The sequence below is a fragment of the Engystomops pustulosus genome, chromosome 3, assembly GCF_040894005.1.
Source record: "Engystomops pustulosus chromosome 3, aEngPut4.maternal, whole genome shotgun sequence".
NCBI classification, from domain to species: domain Eukaryota; kingdom Metazoa; phylum Chordata; class Amphibia; order Anura; family Leptodactylidae; genus Engystomops; species Engystomops pustulosus.
The window spans coordinates 218,164,799-218,185,394 of NC_092413.1; the positions used below are offsets into that span (position 1 = coordinate 218,164,799).

Genomic DNA, 20,596 nt, shown 5'->3' on the forward strand with positions numbered 1-20,596 from the left:
GTATATACAGGATGTATCCTCCATATTACACACTGCCTGTTCTATAGGTACATGCACTCTCTATATACAGCTATCCATGCTGGGCTGCTGTATTAGTCCCCATCTCACCGTATACTACAGTTCACAGCTAGAAGTCATATATCACAGTCCAAGGCCTCGTCCACATGAAGCGTATAACATCCATACGTGACTGGCACTGCCAGTACTGACAATGGGCACACCTAGGCCCCATCCACACGTAGCATCATCAGTGATAACAATGCAGTGCACCCGTATACCAGTGCACAATGCCGGGCGGGGGAGGGGGTGACATGTGGTGTGATATACATATTACATTATATACAGCATAAGAGGTGGAAGCATCTCAGACACATCCATAACAATGGCCGGACCCACACAATGCCCCATACATCATCAGCCAGGACTCGCTGCTCACAGACATGGCTGCTGCTCTATAATAACCTGCAGCATCACAGGACCGGATGGGACCAAGGATGGGGGTTATATAAGCGCAAGGTGTACGGCTATAACAATGTATAGGCCCCTGCTATAGGGAGGGAGGTGTAAATGTACAGTATACAATTAGGGTGCTTATAGTATTTAGTATAAGAGTATAATGTATAGCACAGGATGGACAGCTATTATAATGTATAGGCCCCTGCTATAAGGAGAGCGCTGAATAATGTACAGTATACAATGCTGGTGTTTATAGTATTTAGTATAGGATTATAATGTATATTACAGGATGGACAGCTATAACAATGTATAGGCCCCTGCTATAAGGAGAGCGGTGTATAATGTACAGTATACAATGCTGGTGTTTATAGTATTCAGTATAGGATTATAATGTATAGCACAGGATGGACAGCTATAACAATGTATAGGCCCCTGCTATAGGGAGGGAGGTGTATAATGTACAGTATACAATGCTGGTGTTTATAGTATTCAGTATAGGAGTATAATGTATAGTACAGGATGCAATGAAGCACAGGATGGACAGCTATAATAATGTATAGGCCCCAACTATAGGGAAGGCAAGGTGTAGTGTGTATAATGTATAGTACAGGATTATCATGTGTATTATGTTCAGTATAGGGTTATAATGTACTATATCAGATTATAGGGTGTATAATGTACAGGATTCTAAAGTGTATAATGTTTAGTGTAGGACTGCAGTGTATAATGTACAGTATGGGATAGTAATGTATAGCACAGGATTGTAATGGCTATAGTGTGCAGTGTCAGATTATAGTGTGTGTATAATGTACAGTATATGACTATATGGTGTATAATGTAGAGTATATGACTATATGGTGTATAATGTACAGTATATGACTATATGGTGTATAATGTACAGGGCAGGATTATAGGATTTCTATTTAGTACAGAAGGCCAGTGATATATGCTGCACTAATGCATATACTATATAGTGTATTACACCACAGTGTTGCCTATAACACCACATTATTAGGATATTATAATATTACCGTGCACTACAGATAATAATGTATATTGCATATTATTGATATAAGTAATATACTTCATAATATATATACAATATTATATATTTCACTGATTGATAAGACATTATAGGGTTCTATATGATATTACACTACATTAGGATTACATTACAGCATATGACATGTCACTGGATATTATATATGACACTGCAGCTATATATTATATATGACACTGCCCAGTATATCCAGCACATGGTGACACTCACCGGTCCCCGATCACACTGAGCGGCGGCTGCGGCTTCTCCAGGATCCGGGTGATGCGTCTGCTGATGAGCCCTGCTCTCACTGCTGGGGGCACACACAGGCCACGCCTTCAGCTACGATAGTCACACCCCACCTAAACTACGCCCTCTCATCAATCATAGCGCTCATTGTCCACGCCTCCTCCGCGCCCCCTATGGGGGATTCCGCTAACTAGCCCCACCCTGCTCATTCATACTGATTACTACACCACGCCCCCTACCCTTACTATAGATACGCACCTCCCATCTAGCACGCCCTCCTGTTTACTATTGGCTAAGCCGCACAAAAATAAGCCACGCCCATCACAGCTGGAGGGCACAACCTGTTCACTGCTCTCGGTTTACTCCTCGGCTCCTTATTGTAACCCCGCCCCGCTTAGCGGCAGAGGGGAGGAGTCATTGGTGCGTCTTAATACCGCCCTCTAATTGATTGACGTGAGTGAGGTGCCCGCTTTAGTTTCCATAGTAACGACGCAAGCAGCGGTGTCCGGTCCTCCAGAGCTCCGGGGCCCGAGCAGGTAACCGGGCCGTGACGTCACAGGTGCATAGTATATAGCATAGGTGTCACATATCTTATAGCTGATTAAGTACAGTGCATGTAGGATATTATATGGTGTGATTGTTACATTGTATATTGTACAGTGTGGGGGTGTAGCTGGCATCACGTGACACTATTATATTATTATTATTATTACATTGTATTCCATGTTACTCTTGGTGTCAGTCCTATTCACACTAGATCGGCACAGACTCCAGATATGACGGATAACGGAGCGGATCAGCAGATATTCCTGTGTGCACACTCCTTATTATATTACATATTATATCACATTGTATCCTGTCCTCATACATGATGTCATTATAGAGGCCTGGAATAGAGGGCACCAGTTGGCATTGTGACCGGCACTGAGCTGTGGCTGGCACTACTGGGCAGCACTGAGCTGTGGCTGGCACTGATTGGCAGCACTGAGCTGTGGCCGGCACTACTGGGCAGCACTGAGCTGTGGCTGGCACTGATTGGCAGCACTGAGCTGTGGCTGGCACTACTGGGCGGCACTGAGCTGTGGCTGGCACAACTGGGCGGCACTGCTGGGCGGCACTGAGCTGTGGCTGGCACTGCTGGGCAGCACTGAGCTGTGGCTGGCACAACTGGGCGGCACTGCTGGGCGGCACTGAGCTGTGCCTGGCACTACGGGGCGGCACTGAGCCGTGGCTGGCACTACTGGGCGGCACTGAGCTGTGGCCGGCACTACTGGGCGGCACTGAGCTTCGGCCGGCACTACTGGGCGGCACTGAGCTGTGCCTGGCACTAGGGGGCGGCACTGAGCTGTGGCTGGTACTACTGGGCAGCACTGAGCTGTGGCCGGCACTACTGGGCAGCACTGAGCTGTGGCTTACACTACGGGGCGGCACTGAGCTGTGGCTGGTACTACTGGGCAGCACTGAGCTGTGGCCGGCACTACTGGGCAGCACTGAGCTGTGGCCGGCACTACTGGGCAGCACTGAGCTGTGGCTGACAGTACAGGGTGGAACTCAGCTGTTGCTGGCACTACTGGTTAGCGCCGATCTGTGGCTGGCACTGCTTGGGCAGCACTGGGCTGTGGCTGGCACTGCTTGGGCAGCACTGGGCTGTGGCTGGCACTACTGGGTGGCACTGGGCTGTGGCTGGCACTTTGGGTTGGCACTGAGCTGTAGCTGGCACTGCTGGGCGGCACTGAGTTGTGGCTAGTACTTGTTGTACTGTTATGGTAATACTGTTATGACACTGGGTGGTATTGTAGTTGGTACTGATTATACTGTTGTGGCACTGGGTGGCATTGTGGTTAGTCCTGGTTATATTGTTGTGGCACTGGGTGGCATTGTGGTTATTACTGATTATACTGTTGTGGCACTGGCTGGCATTGTGGTTATTACTGATTATACTGTTGTGGCACTGGGTGGCATTGTGGGTAGTACCAGTTATACTGTTGTGGCACTGGGTGGCATTGTGGTTAGTACTGATTATACTGTTGTGACATTGGGTGGCATTGTGGTTAGTACTGATTATACTGTTGTGGCACTGGGTGGCATTGTGGTTATTACTGATTATATACTGTTGTGGCACTGGGTGGCATTGTGGTTATTACTGATTATACTGTTGTGGCACTGTGTGGCATTGTGGTTAGTACTGATTATACTGTTGTGGCACTGGGTGGCATTGTGGGTAGTACCAGTTATACTGTTGTGGCACTGGGTGGCATTGTGGGTAGTACCAGTTATACTGTTGTGGCACTGGGTGGCATTGTGGTTAGTACTGGTTATACTGTTGTGGCACTGGGTGGCATTGTGGTTATTACTGATTATATACTGTTGTGGCACTGGGTGGCATTGTGGTTATTACTGATTATACTGTTGTGGCACTGTGTGGCATTGTGGTTAGTACTGATTATACTGTTGTGGCACTGGGTGGCATTGTGGGTAGTACCAGTTATACTGTTGTGGCACTGGGTGGCATTGTGGGTAGTACCAGTTATACTGTTGTGGCACTGGGTGGCATTGTGGTTAGTACTGGTTATACTGTTGTGGCACTGGGTGGCATTGTGGTTATTACTGATTATACTGTTGTGGCACTGGCTGGCATTGTGGTTATTACTGATTATACTGTTGTGGCACTGGGTGGCATTGTGGTTAGTCCTGGTTATATTGTTGTGGCACTGGGTGGCATTGTGGTTAGTTCCGGTTATACTGTTGTGGTACTGGGTGGCATTGTGGTTATTACTGATTATACTGTTGTGGCACTGGGTGGCATTGTGGTTAGTCCTGGTTATATTGTTGTGGCACTGGGTGGCATTGTGGTTAGTCCTGGTTATATTGTTGTGGCACTGGGTGGCATTGTGGTTAGTACTGGTTATACTGTTGTGGCACTGGGTGGCATTGTGGTTAGTACTGATTATACTGTTGTGGCACTGGGTTGCATTGGGGTTATTACTGATTGTACTGTTGTGGCACTGGGTGGCATTGTGGTTATTACTGATTATACTGTTGTGGCACTGGGTGGCATTGTGGTTAGTACTGATTATACTGTTGTGGCACTGGGTGGCATTGTGGTTATTACTGATTATACTGTTGTGGCATTGGCTGGCATTGTGGTTAGTACTGATTATACTGTTGTGGCACTGGGTGGCATTGTGGTTATTACTGATTATACTGTTGTGGCACTGGGTGGCATTGTGGTTATTACTGATTATACTGTTGTGGCACTGGGTGGCATTGTGGTTATTACTGATTATACTGTTGTGGCACTGGGTTGCATTGGGGTTATTACTGATTGTACTGTTGTGGCACTGGGTGGCATTGTGGTTATTACTGATTATACTGTTGTGGCACTGGGTGGCATTGTGGTTAGTACTGATTATACTGTTGTGGCACTGGGTGGCATTGTGGTTATTACTGATTATACTGTTGTGGCATTGGCTGGCATTGTGGTTAGTACTGATTATACTGTTGTGGCACTGGGTGGCATTGTGGTTATTACTGATTATACTGTTGTGGCACTGGGTGGCATTGTGGTTATTACTGATTATACTGTTGTGGCACTGGGTGGCATTGTGGTTATTACTGATTATACTGTTGTGGCACTGGGTGGCATTGTGGTTATTACTGATTATACTGTTGTGGCACTGGGTGGCATTGTGGTTATTACTGATTATACTGTTGTGGCACTGGGTGGCATTGTGGTTAGTTCTGGTTATACTGTTGTGGCACTGGGTGGCATTGTGGTTATTACTGATTATACTGTTGTGGCACTGGGTGGCATTGTGGTTATTACTGATTATACTGTTGTGGCACTGGGTGGCATTGTGGTTATTACTGATTATACTGTTGTGGCACTGGGTGGCATTGTGGTTAGTTCTGGTTATACTGTTGTGGCACTGGGTGGCATTGTGGTTAGTTCTGGTTATACTGCTGTGGCACTGGGTGGCATGGTGGTTAGTACTGATTATACTGTTGTGGTACTGCGTGGCATTGTGGTTAGTACTGATTATACTGCTGTGGCACTGGGTGGCATTGTGTTTAGTCCTGGTTATATTGCTGTGGCACTGGGTGGCATTGTGGTTAGTCCTGGTTATACTGCTGTGGCACTGGGTGGCATTGTGGTTAGTACTGATTATACTGTTTTGGCACTGGGTGGCATTGTGTTTAGTCCTGGTTATACTGCTGTGGCACTGGGTGGCTTTGTGGTTAGTCCTGGTTATACTGCTGTGGCACTGGGTGGCATTGTGGTTAGTCCTGGTTATACTGCTGTGGCACTGGGTGGCATTGTGGTTAGTCCTGGTTATACTGCTGTGGCACTGGCTGGCATTGTGATTAGTATTGGTTAGATCAGACGAAAGACAGATGCAGCTGAAAATCCAGGTGCAAGGATCCAGAAACAACCAGCAAAATGTGGGGTACCCTAGACCTATTAGGAAGGTGCCCCATGGACAGTTGGCTGCATGGTTAGGTCACCGAGAATTTATTTTACATAAGGGGTGTTTGGCACTTGAATGATAGGGGGGGGGGTGGGCAGGGATTTGGGTCAGCACTCCCTGTTTTTTTTTTTTTTAACTCATCACACTGTCCCCTCCTTGTTGCAGCACGCAAGGGGTATTTAACTAGCATTTCTGGTGAGCGCCTGCAGTCACCCGCCCTCCCCCTCTTTGTTGTACATGCCACACAGACTTGTATGTATCATCTTGTATTCCTTCTCAAATCACAGAAGGCAGAAAGAGAATATTGGAGATGGTGATGCTCAGCTGGCCGACTTTCCAGCTGGGAGTCCATCTTGCATACAGCGGCTGAGGTGGTTATTTCTGGTGCACTCATTCCGGTGCCTTAAGTTCATGTTTATAAGTTATTGTAAAAAACAAAAGCTGCAACCAATTTACCTCCCGGCAAGGAGTTTTCTTCTGTGTAGTTATTATATTTATTATGTTATTATTCATGTGTTATTATAGTGCCCCTTATCTGTGAACTATTTTATTAGGAGGTTAGCAGCCAGTCTAGAGGAAGGAGCAGCAGCAGCTCCAAAATTTACCCAGTAACATCACAATGGGGCAGATTTGTCAAACTGTCTGAAAGTCAGAATATTCTTGGTTGCTATGGGCAACTAAGAATATTCTGACTTTCAGACAGCTTGATAAATCTGCCCCAATGTTTCCACTCTCCGTGAGTCTGACAAGCATTGGTTGGCATTGTGGTTGGCACTTGTTGTGATTATCATTTAGACATCATCCTGCTTTGCCATGCATCATGCTGGCACAAAGGTCCCCAGTTTCCTCTTGCCCTATCAGAAATAGCTGCCATGAACCCTGTCATCACAGATCACTATGTTATGGAATTGTATCACCCATCTGCTGGAAACCAATAAAATACACACAGGTGTCCAGAATAGCGCCACCTAGAGCAACTCTGCAGATTGATCTTGAAGGGGTCATGAAGTAAGAGTTCTCCTTACGGAGACTTTGCCCATTAAGGCCGCCTTGCAGGCATGTAAAGACTTATAGCCATTGATGCTCCGATAGGGGATTCTGGGAAATATGCAAATACATACGGAGACAGCAGGATGGTGTGATGGCAACATAGAAAGTTTTGTGCAGAAAGGGGTCAAATCTGACTCTATAGGGATTGGGTCCAGGAATCTGTATGAATGGAGAGGTCAGGTGTTGGACCCCGCTCTGGATAGATGAAGGGGCTCTGGTCTGGGGTGTTAATATAATGGAGGGTGGGTCTGGTCTTGGTTCTGTGTAGATAGATAGGTCTGGGCTGGTGTCTGTATAGATTGTGGATTGTTCTGGGGTCCCTATAGAATCAGGAGAAGACCTGTAGGTCTGGGTTTAGCTCTGTATAGATGGAGACGTCTGCTCTGGGGTTTTCTATAGGTGGAAGACTCTGTTCTTTGGTCTGGACAGATAAATGGGCCTGGTGTGGGGGTATTAGGATCCAGTCTGGGGTCTGTATATACAGAGAGGTCTGGTTTGTGGTCTGGTCTCCATATAGAGAAGGTTCTGGTCCATTGTCTGTATTTATCGTGGGGTCTAGTCTGTATATACAGAGGGGTCTGTATATACAGAAAGGTCTGGTCTCTATATAGAGAAGGGTCTGGTCTGGGGTCTGTAAAAACAGTGGGGCCTGGTCTGTATTGAGAGAAAGGTATGGTCTGGGGTCTGTATATAAAAGGGTCTGGTATATGGTCTGTATAGTATGTCTGTATGTCTAGTCTGGGGTCTGTATTTATAGTGAGCTCTGGTTTGTATAAACAGAGGGGTCTGGGGTCTGTATTTATAGTGGGATCTGGTCTGAATATACAGAGGGGTCTGGTATAGGGTCTGTATTTAAAGTGGGGTCAGGTCTGTATATACAGGGAGGTCTGCTCTGGGGTCTGTATATACAGAGGAGTCTAGTCCAGGGTCTGTATTTATAGTGAGGTCTGGTTGGTATATACAGAGGGGTCTAGTCCGGGGGTCTGTATTTATAGTGGGGTCAGGTCTGTATATAGAGAAGGGACTGGTCTGGGGTCTGTATTTATAGTGAGGTCTGGTCTGTATATAGAGAAAGGTCTGGTCTGGGGTCTGTAAATACATGGGAGTCTAGTCCAGGGTCTGTATTTATAGCGAGGTCTGGTCTGTATATACAGGGGTCTGGTCTGGGGTCTGTATTTATAGCGAGGTCTGGTCTGTATATACAGGGGTCTGGTCTGGGGTCTGTATTTATAGTGAGGTCTGGTCTGTATATAGAGAAGGGACTGGTCTGGGGTCTGTATTTATTGTGGGGTCAGGTCTGTATATAGAGAAAGGTCTGGTCTGGGGTCTGTAAATACATGGGAGTCTAGTCCAGGGTCTGTATTTATAGTGAGGTCTGGTCTGTATATACAGGGGTCTGGTCTGTATATATAGAGAAGGGTCTGGTCTGGGCTCTGCATTTATAGTGGGGTCAGGTCTGTATATAGAGAAAGGTCTGGTCTGGGGTCTGTATTTATAGTGAGGTCTGGTCTGTATATAGAGAAGGGACTGGTCTGGGGTCTGTATATATAGTGGGGTCAGGTCTGTATATAGAGAAAGGTCTGGTCTGGGGTCTGTATATACAGAGGAGTCTAGTCCGGGGGTCTGTATTTATAGTGAGGTCTGGTTGGTATATACAGAGGGGTCTAGTCCAGGGTCTGTATTTATAGCGAGGTCTGGTCTGTATATACAGGGGTCTGGTCTGGGGTCTGTATTTATAGCGAGGTCTGGTCTGTATATACAGGGGTCTGGTCTGGGGTCTGTATTTATAGTGAGGTCTGGTCTGTATATAGAGAAGGGACTGGTCTGGGGTCTGTATTTATAGTGGGGTCAGGTCTGTATATAGAGAAAGGTCTGGTCTGGGGTCTGTAAATACATGGGAGTCTAGTCCAGGGTCTGTATTTATAGTGAGGTCTGGTCTGTATATACAGGGGTCTGGTCTGTATATATAGAGAAGGGTCTGGTCTGGGCTCTGCATTTATAGTGGGGTCAGGTCTGTATATAGAGAAAGGTCTGGTCTGGGGTCTGCATTTATAGTGGGGTCAGGTCTGTATATAGAGAAAGGTCTGGTCTGGGGTCTGTATATACAGAGGAGTCTAGTCCGGGGGTCTGTATTTATAGTGAGGTCTGGTTGGTATATACAGGGGTCTGGTCTTTATATAGAGAAGGGTCTGGTCTGGGGTCTGTATATACAGAGGAGTCTAGTCCGGGGGTCTGTATTTATAGTGAGGTCTGGTCTGTATATAGAGAAAGGTCTGGTCTGGGGTCTGTATTTATAGTGGGGTCAGGTCTGTATATAGAGAAAGGTCTGGTCTGGGGTCTGTATATACATGGAAGTCTAGTCCAGGGTCTGTATTTATAGTGAGGTCTGGTCTGTATATACAGGGGTCTGGTCTGGGGTCTGTATATACAGGGGTCTGGTCTGGGGTCTGTATAGATGGAAGGTTCTGGTCTGGGATCTATGTATCTGAAGTGATCTGGACTGATGTCTATAGAGGGAGGTCTGAATTTGGGTCTGAATAGATTGAGGGGTGAAGGGTCTGTGTGTGTCAGTACTGATTTTGGAGCTTGATCATATTTGCTTATAGTTAACCCTGTGTGGTCTTGTGGGTTGTATATAAGAGGGCGGGGCATAAGGCCATATGTTTATAATATATGATAATTACTTCTGAGGTTTGGGGGTTCTGTTTAGATACAGGGTGTATGATGCTGTATCACTGGGTGGTGATGGGATATGGGAGATGTAGTGACCGCCATAGCACCCGCCACCCAGCTTTCTTACAATCAGATGCACCTGTAGGGAGGAGTGCTGTGACCTTGTGTTATACCCCTAATCCCCCCGTGTCAGGATCTGTATAAACATGTCAGCGGTGACAAATGTCGCCCAGTCACATCCCCAGTCACCGGGGAAAATTCCATTTTTCTGCGAGCGAAACTAAAATAAGTGAAGCTTTGTGTAAACGTGAGTGTGCACGGGCGAGTAGAGAGGGTAAACATGGGTGGTCACGCAGGGGCGCAGCGCCCGCTCTCATCTCATTCTCTTCACTTTCCCAGAATTTAGAAGAAATCAAAGAAATGGCGTTTGCTCCACCTAAGAACGGGGAGGGGGCCAAGCTGCAAACCAAAATGAGCACCTGGACCCCCCTGAACCACCCGCTGATGAATGACAAGGTGAGACTCCACCTCTGCTTGCTGTCAGTGAATGGGACTATTCCTGCTTCCTTCCAATTACTGGGTGGTCCCAAGATTGATTCCAAAGATTTAGTAAAAGTGATTGTTATGTGGATACCTCCCCGCGTGTTACATTGTATCCTCCGTGCTGACAGTTCTTCTCTTCACATAGGTGTTTGAAGAAAGAAGAGCGCTACTCGGAAAATGGGTACGAGATCCTCCGCACCGCTCATACACGTGATGTATAAGTCACCGATGACAGATCTGTCACCAATGATCAATACGGTTTTATTGTGTTCATGTAACAAAGTTATTTTTATGTTTATTGTAGTATTACCATAGTAACAAAATAATATGGAACATTATGACTGATCCAGCCATACAGACCAGTCACGAGAACCGCAATAAGACTTCCACAATCTACATACATAGTACAAGCGCTCCATGAATTACTGATCCTGAGTTACATCCTGTAAATCTTTTATTTTATATAAAAGTGAAAAACATAACAATAGTAAACATAAATGAAGCCATAACTTCTGGCAAAAGAATTGCAAAAGAACAAATATAAACGAAAATAAACTTACAAAACCTCCTGGCCCAGCCACACACACACCACACACTCAGCATGAGAACAAACAAAACCTTCACCCAGTCCCACCACCTAATTTTTTTTTTTTTTTTTTTTTAATATCAAAATACACAGCAAAATACACATAAATAAATAAATAAACAATAAATAAACACAGAAATAACAATGAATATAACGGAAATAACATTAATAACAATAAATAACATAAAATATAACTAACTAAATCCCACGCCCATCACCCTCCCCCCCAGACACTGGTCTAACGTCCAAAGTCCGCGTTATATAGTCCAGACCAGTGCCCAGGATCGTACAGTCCAAGTCCCGTCCACCCCCCTCCCAACCTAACACCCTAACACCAACACCCCAAAACCAACCTATATACACACAAGAACTATAACTACATATAACTATATACACACTGTACACAAGATACAAACACATTAAACATATCAACATATATCAAAACCACATAAAGCCCAGGTTCGGCACCTGCAAGCCCTACATCACTATAACCTCAGATACAAAACAAAAATCTACAGTGTCAGCTTCAGCCCAACACCAGGAGAGGAGATGACGGACTAAGGGACACTAAAGGAGAACCCCCTCCAAAGGAGAGAGGCCCTCCCCGTGCCCAGCCTCTCATACTCCAGAGAGCGCACCTTCACCAGGTCACCCAGAATGTTCCTAACCACCTCATCCACCGGGAGGATTTTACGCTGCGTCGACACTAAGCACCGTGCGTTCCACGTGTGGTACCTGACCACTAGGCTAACTAGAAATAACGTGCATCGGTCCCGGCCACCCAGGCCTCTGAATGCTCCATAGGCCCACTCCGCATAGGAGAGACCGGCCAACCCGGGCCAATGGATGGAAGCGCCCACCCGGTTGTACACCTCTGTGTTAAAGGGGCACTGAAGCAGGAAGTGGTCCATGCTCTCCAGCAGGCCACCGCACTCCTCCCGGGGACAACCCCTTTCCTCAGAGCTCCTACACTTCAGATTGTCCCTCACACACAGCTTTCCATGGAAGCAGCGCCAAGTCACGTCCCAAAACTTCAAGGGGATCCGGATAGAATTCAATAAACTCAAACCCACCCCCAGATCCCGACTTGGGCAATCCCTGAGGGCCAGAGGCTTCTGGAAATGGGTCAACAGAACCCTCTTGTCAAGGACTTTCCTCGACATGGTCCTGATCTCCCACATTCCCAGACCCCACCGGCGAATCACCTTCAGAACCGGGGTAGCGTAAGCCGGAAGATGCCCATGCGGTGTACGGAGATCCTTCACTTGCCCTCCTGTCTCCCATTCCTGGAAGAAAGGCCTAAACCATCCCCTGCAGGAGTACACCCACAGAGGAGCCCTCTCTTTCCAGAGGTTTGCTACATTGATCTTAAGAAAGGTATTCACTAGGAACACCACAGGGTTGACCATACACAACCCTCCTTGTCTCCTCGTGCGGTAAGTAACCTCCCTCTTGATTAGGTTCAGCCTATTCCCCCATAACAGCTGGAAGAACAGACTGTAGACCCGAGTCCAGAGGGGTTCTGGCAACATGCACACACTGCCCAGATAAATCAGCAATGGGAGCAGGTAAGTTTTGATCAGGTTAACCCTTTCTCTGAGGGTCAAAGACCAACCCTTCCACTGGTCCACCCTCTGAGCGGCGATCTTAAGCCTGCCGTCCCAGTTTTGCATGGGGTAATCCCCCTGGCCAAATTCGATGCCGAGAACTTTGGCAGAGTCCTGGGGCCCTGGAAGAGTGTCCGGGAGATCAAAGCCTGGACCTCCCTCTCCCAGCCAGAGACTCTCACACTTATCCCGGTTGATCTTGGACCCAGAAGCCTCTGAGTAGCGGTCAACCTCTGACATCACCCATTGCGCCTCCCCTCTCGAGGACACAAAAACGGTGACATCATCGGCATACGCTACCACCCTTAGAGTGGCTTCCGGTGCCGCCTGGTCCATCCCGACTCCCACCAACGGCCCACGATCAACCCTCCTAAGGAATGGGTCAATCGCGAACACGTATAAAAGTGGGCTCAGAGGACAACCCTGGCGAACACCAGACCCAACCTCAAAAGAGCGGCCAATCCAACCGTTCACAAGCGGGAAACTCTCTGCCCCTGCATACAAAACCTTTAGCCAATTGACAAACTCCCCCGGCAGGCCATACCTCAGAAGGACAGACCAGAGGTACTCGTGGTTAACCCGATCAAACGCTTTTGCCTGATCCAAGGACAGCAAGTACCCCTTCCAGTTACCAGCCCTGCCCTGCTCCACTGCCTCCCGGACACAAAGCACAGCACTAAATGTACTGCGGCCTGGAACAGAGCAGTGCTGGGTCCCCGAAAGGAGCCGGGGCGCAAACTGCACCAGCCGATTAAACAGCACCTTTGCCAAAACCTTTCTGTCCGTATTGAGAAGCGCTATGGGACGCCAGTTCTCAATACGAGATCGGTCCTTACCCTTTGACAGGATGATCAGGGCAGACCTCCTCATTGACTTCGGCAGAGCGCCCGAGGAAAGACACTCATTGAATACCTCAGTCAAGAGGGGAACCAAGGCGTCCTTAAAGGTCTTATAAAACTCGGATGTTAAGCCATCCGGACCCGGCGATTTCTTGAGGGCGAGCCCTTCAATCGCCAGGCTGACTTCCTCTTCCCTGATCATCTCTGTCAAAACATCAAGAGAGGGGTCTACTCCTGGCTCAGGGACAGTTTCAGCCAGGAAAGCCGACATCACATCCCGATCTAGATCCTTCCTGCCCAAGAGGTGTGAGTAGAAGGATCTGACGACCTCCAGAATCCCTGATCTGGACCTTTTCAGGGATCCCGTACTGTCAACCAGTCCCGTGACAACTTTACCATTCACTGACATCTTGCAGTTTCTGTAAGGGTCGGGCGAGCGGTATTTCCCGTAATCCCTCTCAAAAACCAAAGATGCGTGTCTATTGTACTGACACCTCTTCAGCAAGGATTTCACTCTGGAGATGTCCTCACGACTACCTCCAGTCGAGACGAGATGCTCGAGTTTCCTCCTCAGGCCCTGATACAGGCGGTACCTGTCCAGGCTCCTGAGGCTCGAGAGCTGGCGGAAGAATCTCGCCACCCTTTTCTTGAGCATCTCCCACCACTCTGACTTACTGCTACAAAGGCCCAGCAATGGTACCTGGCTCTGAAGAAAGTCCTCAAAGGATTGTCTAATCTCCGCTTCCTCCAGGAGGGACGAATTGAGCTTCCAGTAGCCTCTTCCCATCCGGGGGGTCTCTGTAACATTCAGAGAAAACAAAATTAGACAGTGATCGGAGAATTCCACCTCAACAACGGACACTGCTGAAGAGATGGCTTCCGCCTTTAAATAAAACCTGTCTATTCTAGACCTGCAGCTACCCCTATAATATGTGAACCCCGCGTGGCCTGGGGTGTGCCGGATGTGGACATCCACCAGGCGAGCCTCACTAGCTATGCTATTAAGAGCGACGCTATCATAAGTCAGCTTGTCTCTGGAACCTCCCCTATCCTGGGACCTCGTGACAGCATTGAAGTCCCCTCCAAAGACCACCTGCCGACTTGTAAAAAGGTAGGGCTTGATCCTCATAAAGAGACACTTCCTGTCCCACTTGGACTGGGGACCATAGATGTTAATTAGGCGAAGTTCTTGTCCCTTCATGAGGACATCCAGGATCAGGCACCTCCCCATTTCTAACTCAATAACTCGTCGGCATTCTACCGGTGCGGTAAAAAGGACCGCCACTCCGCTATACGGCTCGGCCGCAAGAGACCAATAGGAAGGCCCGTGTCTCCATTCCCTCTTAGCTTTAAACACGGCCGCCAAATCTGGCAGCCTGGTCTCCTGCAAAAATAAAATGTCGGCTTCAACACGGCCGAGAAAATCAAAGGCCGCAAATCTAGCCGCATCAGACTTAATGCTGGCGACATTAATGGACGCCAGCGTCAACGGAGTGGGTGCCGCCATCATGAGTGATTGAGTTAGACGGCTTTTTTCTTTCCATTTCCCTTCCCCCGACTCTCCTCTGAAGATGATGCCTTTTCCCTTTTACCATCAGAATTGGGGCAACTTCTTTTTAACGAAATTGAGGTGTCCATGTTATTACTGGCCCCCAAGGACCCACCCGGACCACCCTCTCCTTCGTCCTTGTCTCCTGACTCTGAGTCAGTCTCCCACTCTGAGGACCCAGCATCCCCAGAGGATAGAGACTCGGCGCCCCCTGCAGGCTGCTCCGCCGCCACCTCCAGAACCCCACCCTCAGCCTCTCCTTCCGAGGAGGCGATCTCATCGAGGGTGAGGAACCGGTTGGAAAGCTCAACCAGAGGGGAGGAAGTTTTCCCTTCCTTAGGTACCTTAGATAGGCCGCGTTTTTTCTTTTTCTGCTTGCGCTTATTTTCTAGCCAAATCCTGTTATCCTCATCCATACTCTCATAATGGGAGGACGTGGAGGACATGGCACCTTTCTCGCGCTCCATCCTCCTGACCTCCTCATCCAACTCATCATCCCTCAGGGCCTCAGTAGCATGACCAGCCTCTGAGGAAGGACCAAGGGTCACCCCAGCAACCTGAGGCTTCCCCAGCTCTCTCCCTTTTTGTCTGGCTTCAAGCCGCCTCAACTGAGAAGGCGACTTATTCTTACTTTTCTTCACAGGCCCCTCAGCTCCTCCACCTCTGCTGGTACCTTCCCCAGCAGAAGCAACCTCATGGCTCTCCTCCACTGGGGTCACAACCGCATTGGCAAAGGAGCGAGGACAACGGCTGAAAGGGTGACCGAGCTCACCACACAGGTTACACCTAATGTCCTTACAGGATGCAGCGAGATGACCTAGCCCACCACACAAAGCGCACTTCTGCACTTGGCAGCTGGCGCTAAAGTGGGTGGGGTCACCGCACCTGTGACAGACCTTCGGCTGCCCCTGGTAGAAAATCAGGATTCTGTCTCGCCCAAGAAAGGCTGAAGAAGGAATGTGGGCGACTGTGCCGCCTGAACACTTCAACTTCATCATGAAGGTCCAGGCCCCAGACCAAATGCCAAATTCATCGCGGTTTTTCTGAGGTACCTGAACTACTTCGCCATAACGACTTAGCCACGTCATGATGTCCATGCAAGAAAGTGACTCGTTACGGGTCAAAACGGTCACTTTCTTGACTGCGTTTTGGCGAGACACTGCTTGCACAGCAAAGTCTCGCCATGCGGGCTCGTTCTTTGCCAGCTCATAATTCGACCAGAAGAGCTCTAAGCCCTCCGGCCGAACAAAGCTGACATCGAACTCCGGAGTACCATAAGGATGTATCAGGGCAAAGATGTCACTAGCCCTGAAGTTCATCTTCAGGAGGAGCTCCACCACCCTTGACCTGGGTGGGCATGCGTCACTGCCCCTCCAGCGAAGACGAACCACATTCCTACGGGCAGCTCCGGGCCCACTTGTGGGTAAAGACCATACAGTCTCTCCCCCCCTTTTCTCTTGGAAGGCTGCCAGGCCATGCCTGTCTGTCCAGAAGGACAGATCAACATCTCTCCCCTCTACATTGATTGACTTTTCCCCTCTCCTGAGAGCCTCCAGAAGACGCCTTTGCAAAACGCTATTCCCAGAGCCAGGAGACAAGGAGTTAACCCCACTTGCCCCAGCGGTGACACTCGCATAGCTCCTTATGGGAGCGGCCACCACTGGGGGTGCAGATGGTCCAGCACGCACACCAGGATCACCCCGCTCAGCACCATTCACCACCCCAACATTCACCACACTATGTACAATACTGCCTCGCTTCCTTGCATCACTCACACCAGCTGGGCCAGGAGGACCTGGGGTTGCCTCGGCGTCACTGGACACTGGGGGTAGAGCCACCTCCATAGCTGATACAGCCTGAGAAGAGGCAGCTCCAACCCCGATCTTACTTGTGCCCTCTGCCTCATTGGCATTAACCCCTTGTTGACCAGCTGTTTTAATGTTTGAGCACCGCTGCTCGCTAGATGCATGAGGTCTCTTTTCTTTATGAAGTCCGGAGAGTCTCTTGTTACCATCTCCTGGGTCAGATGATCCAATGCAAAATAAAACTTTTCCTGCGCCCTTTCCTGCAGGCTGCACAGGACGCTTGGGAGGCGCCGCACTACAAGCCCCAGCAGCCCCATCACACTGCCGCTGCTTACCGGAGCAAGCAACAGCCACAGCGCTAGGGGCCACAGGAGCCACCGCCACTGCCCCTGGCACAGGGCCACCCCCCCCTCCCACTGGGGGGCAGCGCACAGTACCAGGACCTGCTGGATCGCCCTCACTGTCCGGCCTTTCGGCCGATGCCTTCCCTGCACCATCCTTGCTACTACAAACAAGGCTGGTGCTCTGCGCCATGATGGAACGTGGCTTTGCACTCTCCCCGCACCCTTGCACCGAGTCCACTGCAGGATTCGTGCTGGGCTGGGCAACGGGGCCTACACGACAGGCTGGCACTGCTGCCCGCCCGGAGGGAACAGGGAGGGGACGAAACACCAGATTCACCTCCTGAGACGCCTTGGTCTTCTTGGCTCTCTTCTTTCTCTTTAGGTCGTCATCCGGGATCTCATCGCCGAAGGAGAAGTTTTGGAGGTGAACTGGGGACTCAAGCTGACGGATCTGAGCCATTAGCGCCCCCCCCCTGGCCGCTGTCATCACTTTCCTCCTCCAGGTTGGCAGAGCCGCAGCCTGATGGTAATGGCGCTTGCTCTGCAGGCAGCCTGTCGTGCGAGGCCTGCTGGTGTTGGTGCAGGCCACCAGACGGACACGGCAGGTCTTCCTCATCCTCCTCATCATCGCCATCGCCTTCATCCGCCTGGATCTGAAGCCCCTTCAGCTTTCTCAGCTTCTCCTGGCGCATGTCATTAAATCTGGCGTCGTTCTCCAACTTTTCCCTGAACGGACCGCTGTGCTCCCGGATCAACCGTCGTTTTTCCTGCAGAGCGGTGACCTCGGCTTTAAGTCTGTCAATGGTGTTAAGATGATCAGACTTTTTCTTCTGTGTAGCCACCCCCGCTAGGGCCAAGGTCTCCCTTATCTCCTCCTGGAGCCTATTCATCGCCTTGCCAGCTTCCTCGTACTCACGGAGGTGCTCAGCAATCCGGGAGCCATAGATGGTAGCAGACTCCCGGGCCTTTAGGTGTCCCCATGCTTTTTGCACACCTCCGTGAGCACCCAGCTTTCCAGCTGAACCACCCAACTTTCCCGCACAGTCACTCAGCTTTCCAGGAGGAGCACTCAGGCTGATGTTACTTGCCTTGATCTTCTGTGTTCCGGAGACCTTGCGGCTTCCCTGGGTCTTGGGGGTGGCAGCCGAGGTCACATCGCTGCGTCCTTGGGTTCGGGCAGATCTTCTCACCCCCTCCATGTTGGCCGGTATCTGGCTTTTCCTGCCCCCCGCCGGCCTGGTCCGGGAGGCAGAAGCCTGGGATTTTCCTGGCTCACTCATCCCAGTAACCCACTCCCTCCCTGGGGAGGAGAGAGCAGGCCTGGGTGGATTGGTCTTCCACCAGGTGGTGCAGGAGCTCAGTCACAAACAACCACACCCGTCAGCAGCTCACAGCAGAATGAGATTGCACGAGCTATTCTGCTGCTGGTGCAGTCACTGTGTACATACATGACATTACTTATCCTGTACTGATCCTGAGTTACATCCTGTATTATACCTCAGAGCTGCACTCACTATTCTGCTGCTGGTGCAGTCACTGTGTACATACATGACATTACTTATCCTGTACTGATCCTGAGTTACATCCTGTATTATACCTCAGAGCTGCACTCACTATTCTGCTGCTGGTGCAGTCACTGTGTACATACATGACATTACTTATCATGTACTGATCCTGAGTTACATCCTGTATTATACCTCAGAGCTGCACTCACTATTCTGCTGCTGGTGCAGTCACTGTGTACATACATGACATTACTTATCCTGCACTGATCCTGAGTTACATCCTGTATTATACTCCAGAGCTGCACTCACTATTCTGCTGCTGGTGCAGTCACTGTGTACATACATGACATTACTTATCCTGCACTGATCCTGAGTTACATCCTGTAAATCTTTTATTTTATATAAAAGTGAAAAACATAACAATAATAAACATAAATAAAGCCATAACTTCTGGCAAAAGAAATACAAAAGAACAAATATAAACGAAAATAAACTTACAAAACCTCCTGGCCCAGCCACACACTCACCACACACTCAGCATGAAAACAAACAAAACCTTCACCCAGTCCCACCACCTAAATTTTTTTTTTTTTTTTTTTTTTTTTATATATCAAAATACACAGCAAAATACACATAAATAAATAAACAATAAACACAGAAATAACAATGAATATAACGGAAGTAACATTAATAACATTAAATAACATAAAATAACCTAAAATATAACTAACTAAATCCCACGCCCATCACCCTCCCCCCCCAGACACTGGTCTAACGTCCAAAGTTCGCGTTATATAGTCCAGACCAGTGCCCAGGATCGTACAGTCCAAGTCCAGTCCACCCCCCTCCCAACCTAACACCCTAACACCAACACCCCAAAACCAACCAACCTATATACACACAAGAACTATAACTACATATAACTATACACACTGTACATAAGATACAAACACATTAAACATATCAACATATATCAAAACCACATAAAGCCCAGGTTCGGTGCCTGCAAGCCCTACATCACTATAACCTCAGATACAAAACAAAAATCTACAGTGTCAGCATCAGCCCAACACCAGGAGCGGAGATGACAGACTAAGGGACACTAAAGGAGAACCCCCTCCAAAGGAGAGAGGCCCTCCCCGTGCCCAGCCCCTCATACTCCAGAGAGCGCACCTTCACCAGGTCACCCAGAATGTTCCTAACCACCTCATCCACCGGGAGGATTTTACGCTGCGTCGAAACTAAACACCGTGCGTTCCACGTGTGGTACCTGACCACTAGGCTAACTAGGAATAACGTGCAGCGGTCCCGGCCACCCAGGCCTCTGAATGCTCCATAGGCCCACTCCGCATAGGAGAGACCGGCCAACCTGGGCCAATGGATGGAAGCGCCCACCCGGTTGTACACCTCTGTGTTAAAGGGGCACTGAAGCAGGAAGTGGTCCATGCTCTCCAGCAGACCACCGCACTCCTCCCGGGGACAACCCCTTTCCTCAGAGCTCCTACACTTCAGATTGTCCCTCACACACAGCTTTCCATGGAAGCAGCGCCAAGTCAAGTCCCAAAACTTCAAGGGGATCCTGATGGAATTCAATAAACTCAAACCCACCCCCAGATCCCGACTTGGGCAATCCCTGAGGGCCAGAGGCTTCTGGAAACGGGCAAACAGAACCCTTTTGTCAAGGATTTTCCTCGACAAGGTCCTGATCTCCCACATTCCCAGACCCCACCGGCGAATCACCTTCAGAACCGGGGTAGCGTAAGCCGGAAGATGCCCATGCGGTGTGCGGAGATCCTTCACTTGCCCTCCTGTCTCCCATTCCTGGAAGAAAGGCCGAAACCATCCCCTGCAGGAGTATACCCACGGAGGAGCCCTCTCTTTC

At 49.1% G+C, this 20,596-nt stretch overlaps 2 protein-coding genes across 7 annotated transcripts in view; one reads left to right on the forward strand and one right to left on the reverse strand.

Annotated features, from left to right (window-relative positions):
* FZD3 (frizzled class receptor 3) overlaps positions 1 to 20,596 on the reverse strand; it is a 106,338-nt gene that overhangs the window by 47,634 nt on the left and 38,108 nt on the right. Inside the window, exon 1 of one of the 3 annotated variants that reach the window (XM_072143839.1) lies at positions 1,727 to 2,232. The exons of 1 other annotated variant lie outside the window; for it this stretch is intronic. The gene's annotated coding sequence lies outside the window, so the exon portion shown is untranslated. Of the gene's footprint in view, positions 1 to 1,726; positions 2,233 to 20,596 lie in introns of those variants that run through there. One more of the 3 variants, XM_072143837.1, reaches the window with a different exon arrangement.
* FBXO16 (F-box protein 16) overlaps positions 2,070 to 20,596 on the forward strand; it is a 55,272-nt gene continuing 36,745 nt past the window's right edge. Inside the window, exons 1-3 of one of the 4 annotated variants that reach the window (XM_072143840.1) lie at positions 2,070 to 2,303; positions 10,336 to 10,452; positions 10,625 to 10,660. In XM_072143840.1, coding sequence (XP_071999941.1) covers positions 10,357 to 10,452; positions 10,625 to 10,660 — 132 coding nt within the window. In that variant the 5' untranslated portion in view covers positions 2,070 to 2,303; positions 10,336 to 10,356. The remainder of the gene's footprint in view (positions 2,304 to 10,335; positions 10,453 to 10,624; positions 10,661 to 20,596) is intronic. The other 3 variants (XM_072143841.1, XM_072143842.1, XM_072143843.1) reach the window with 3 other exon arrangements.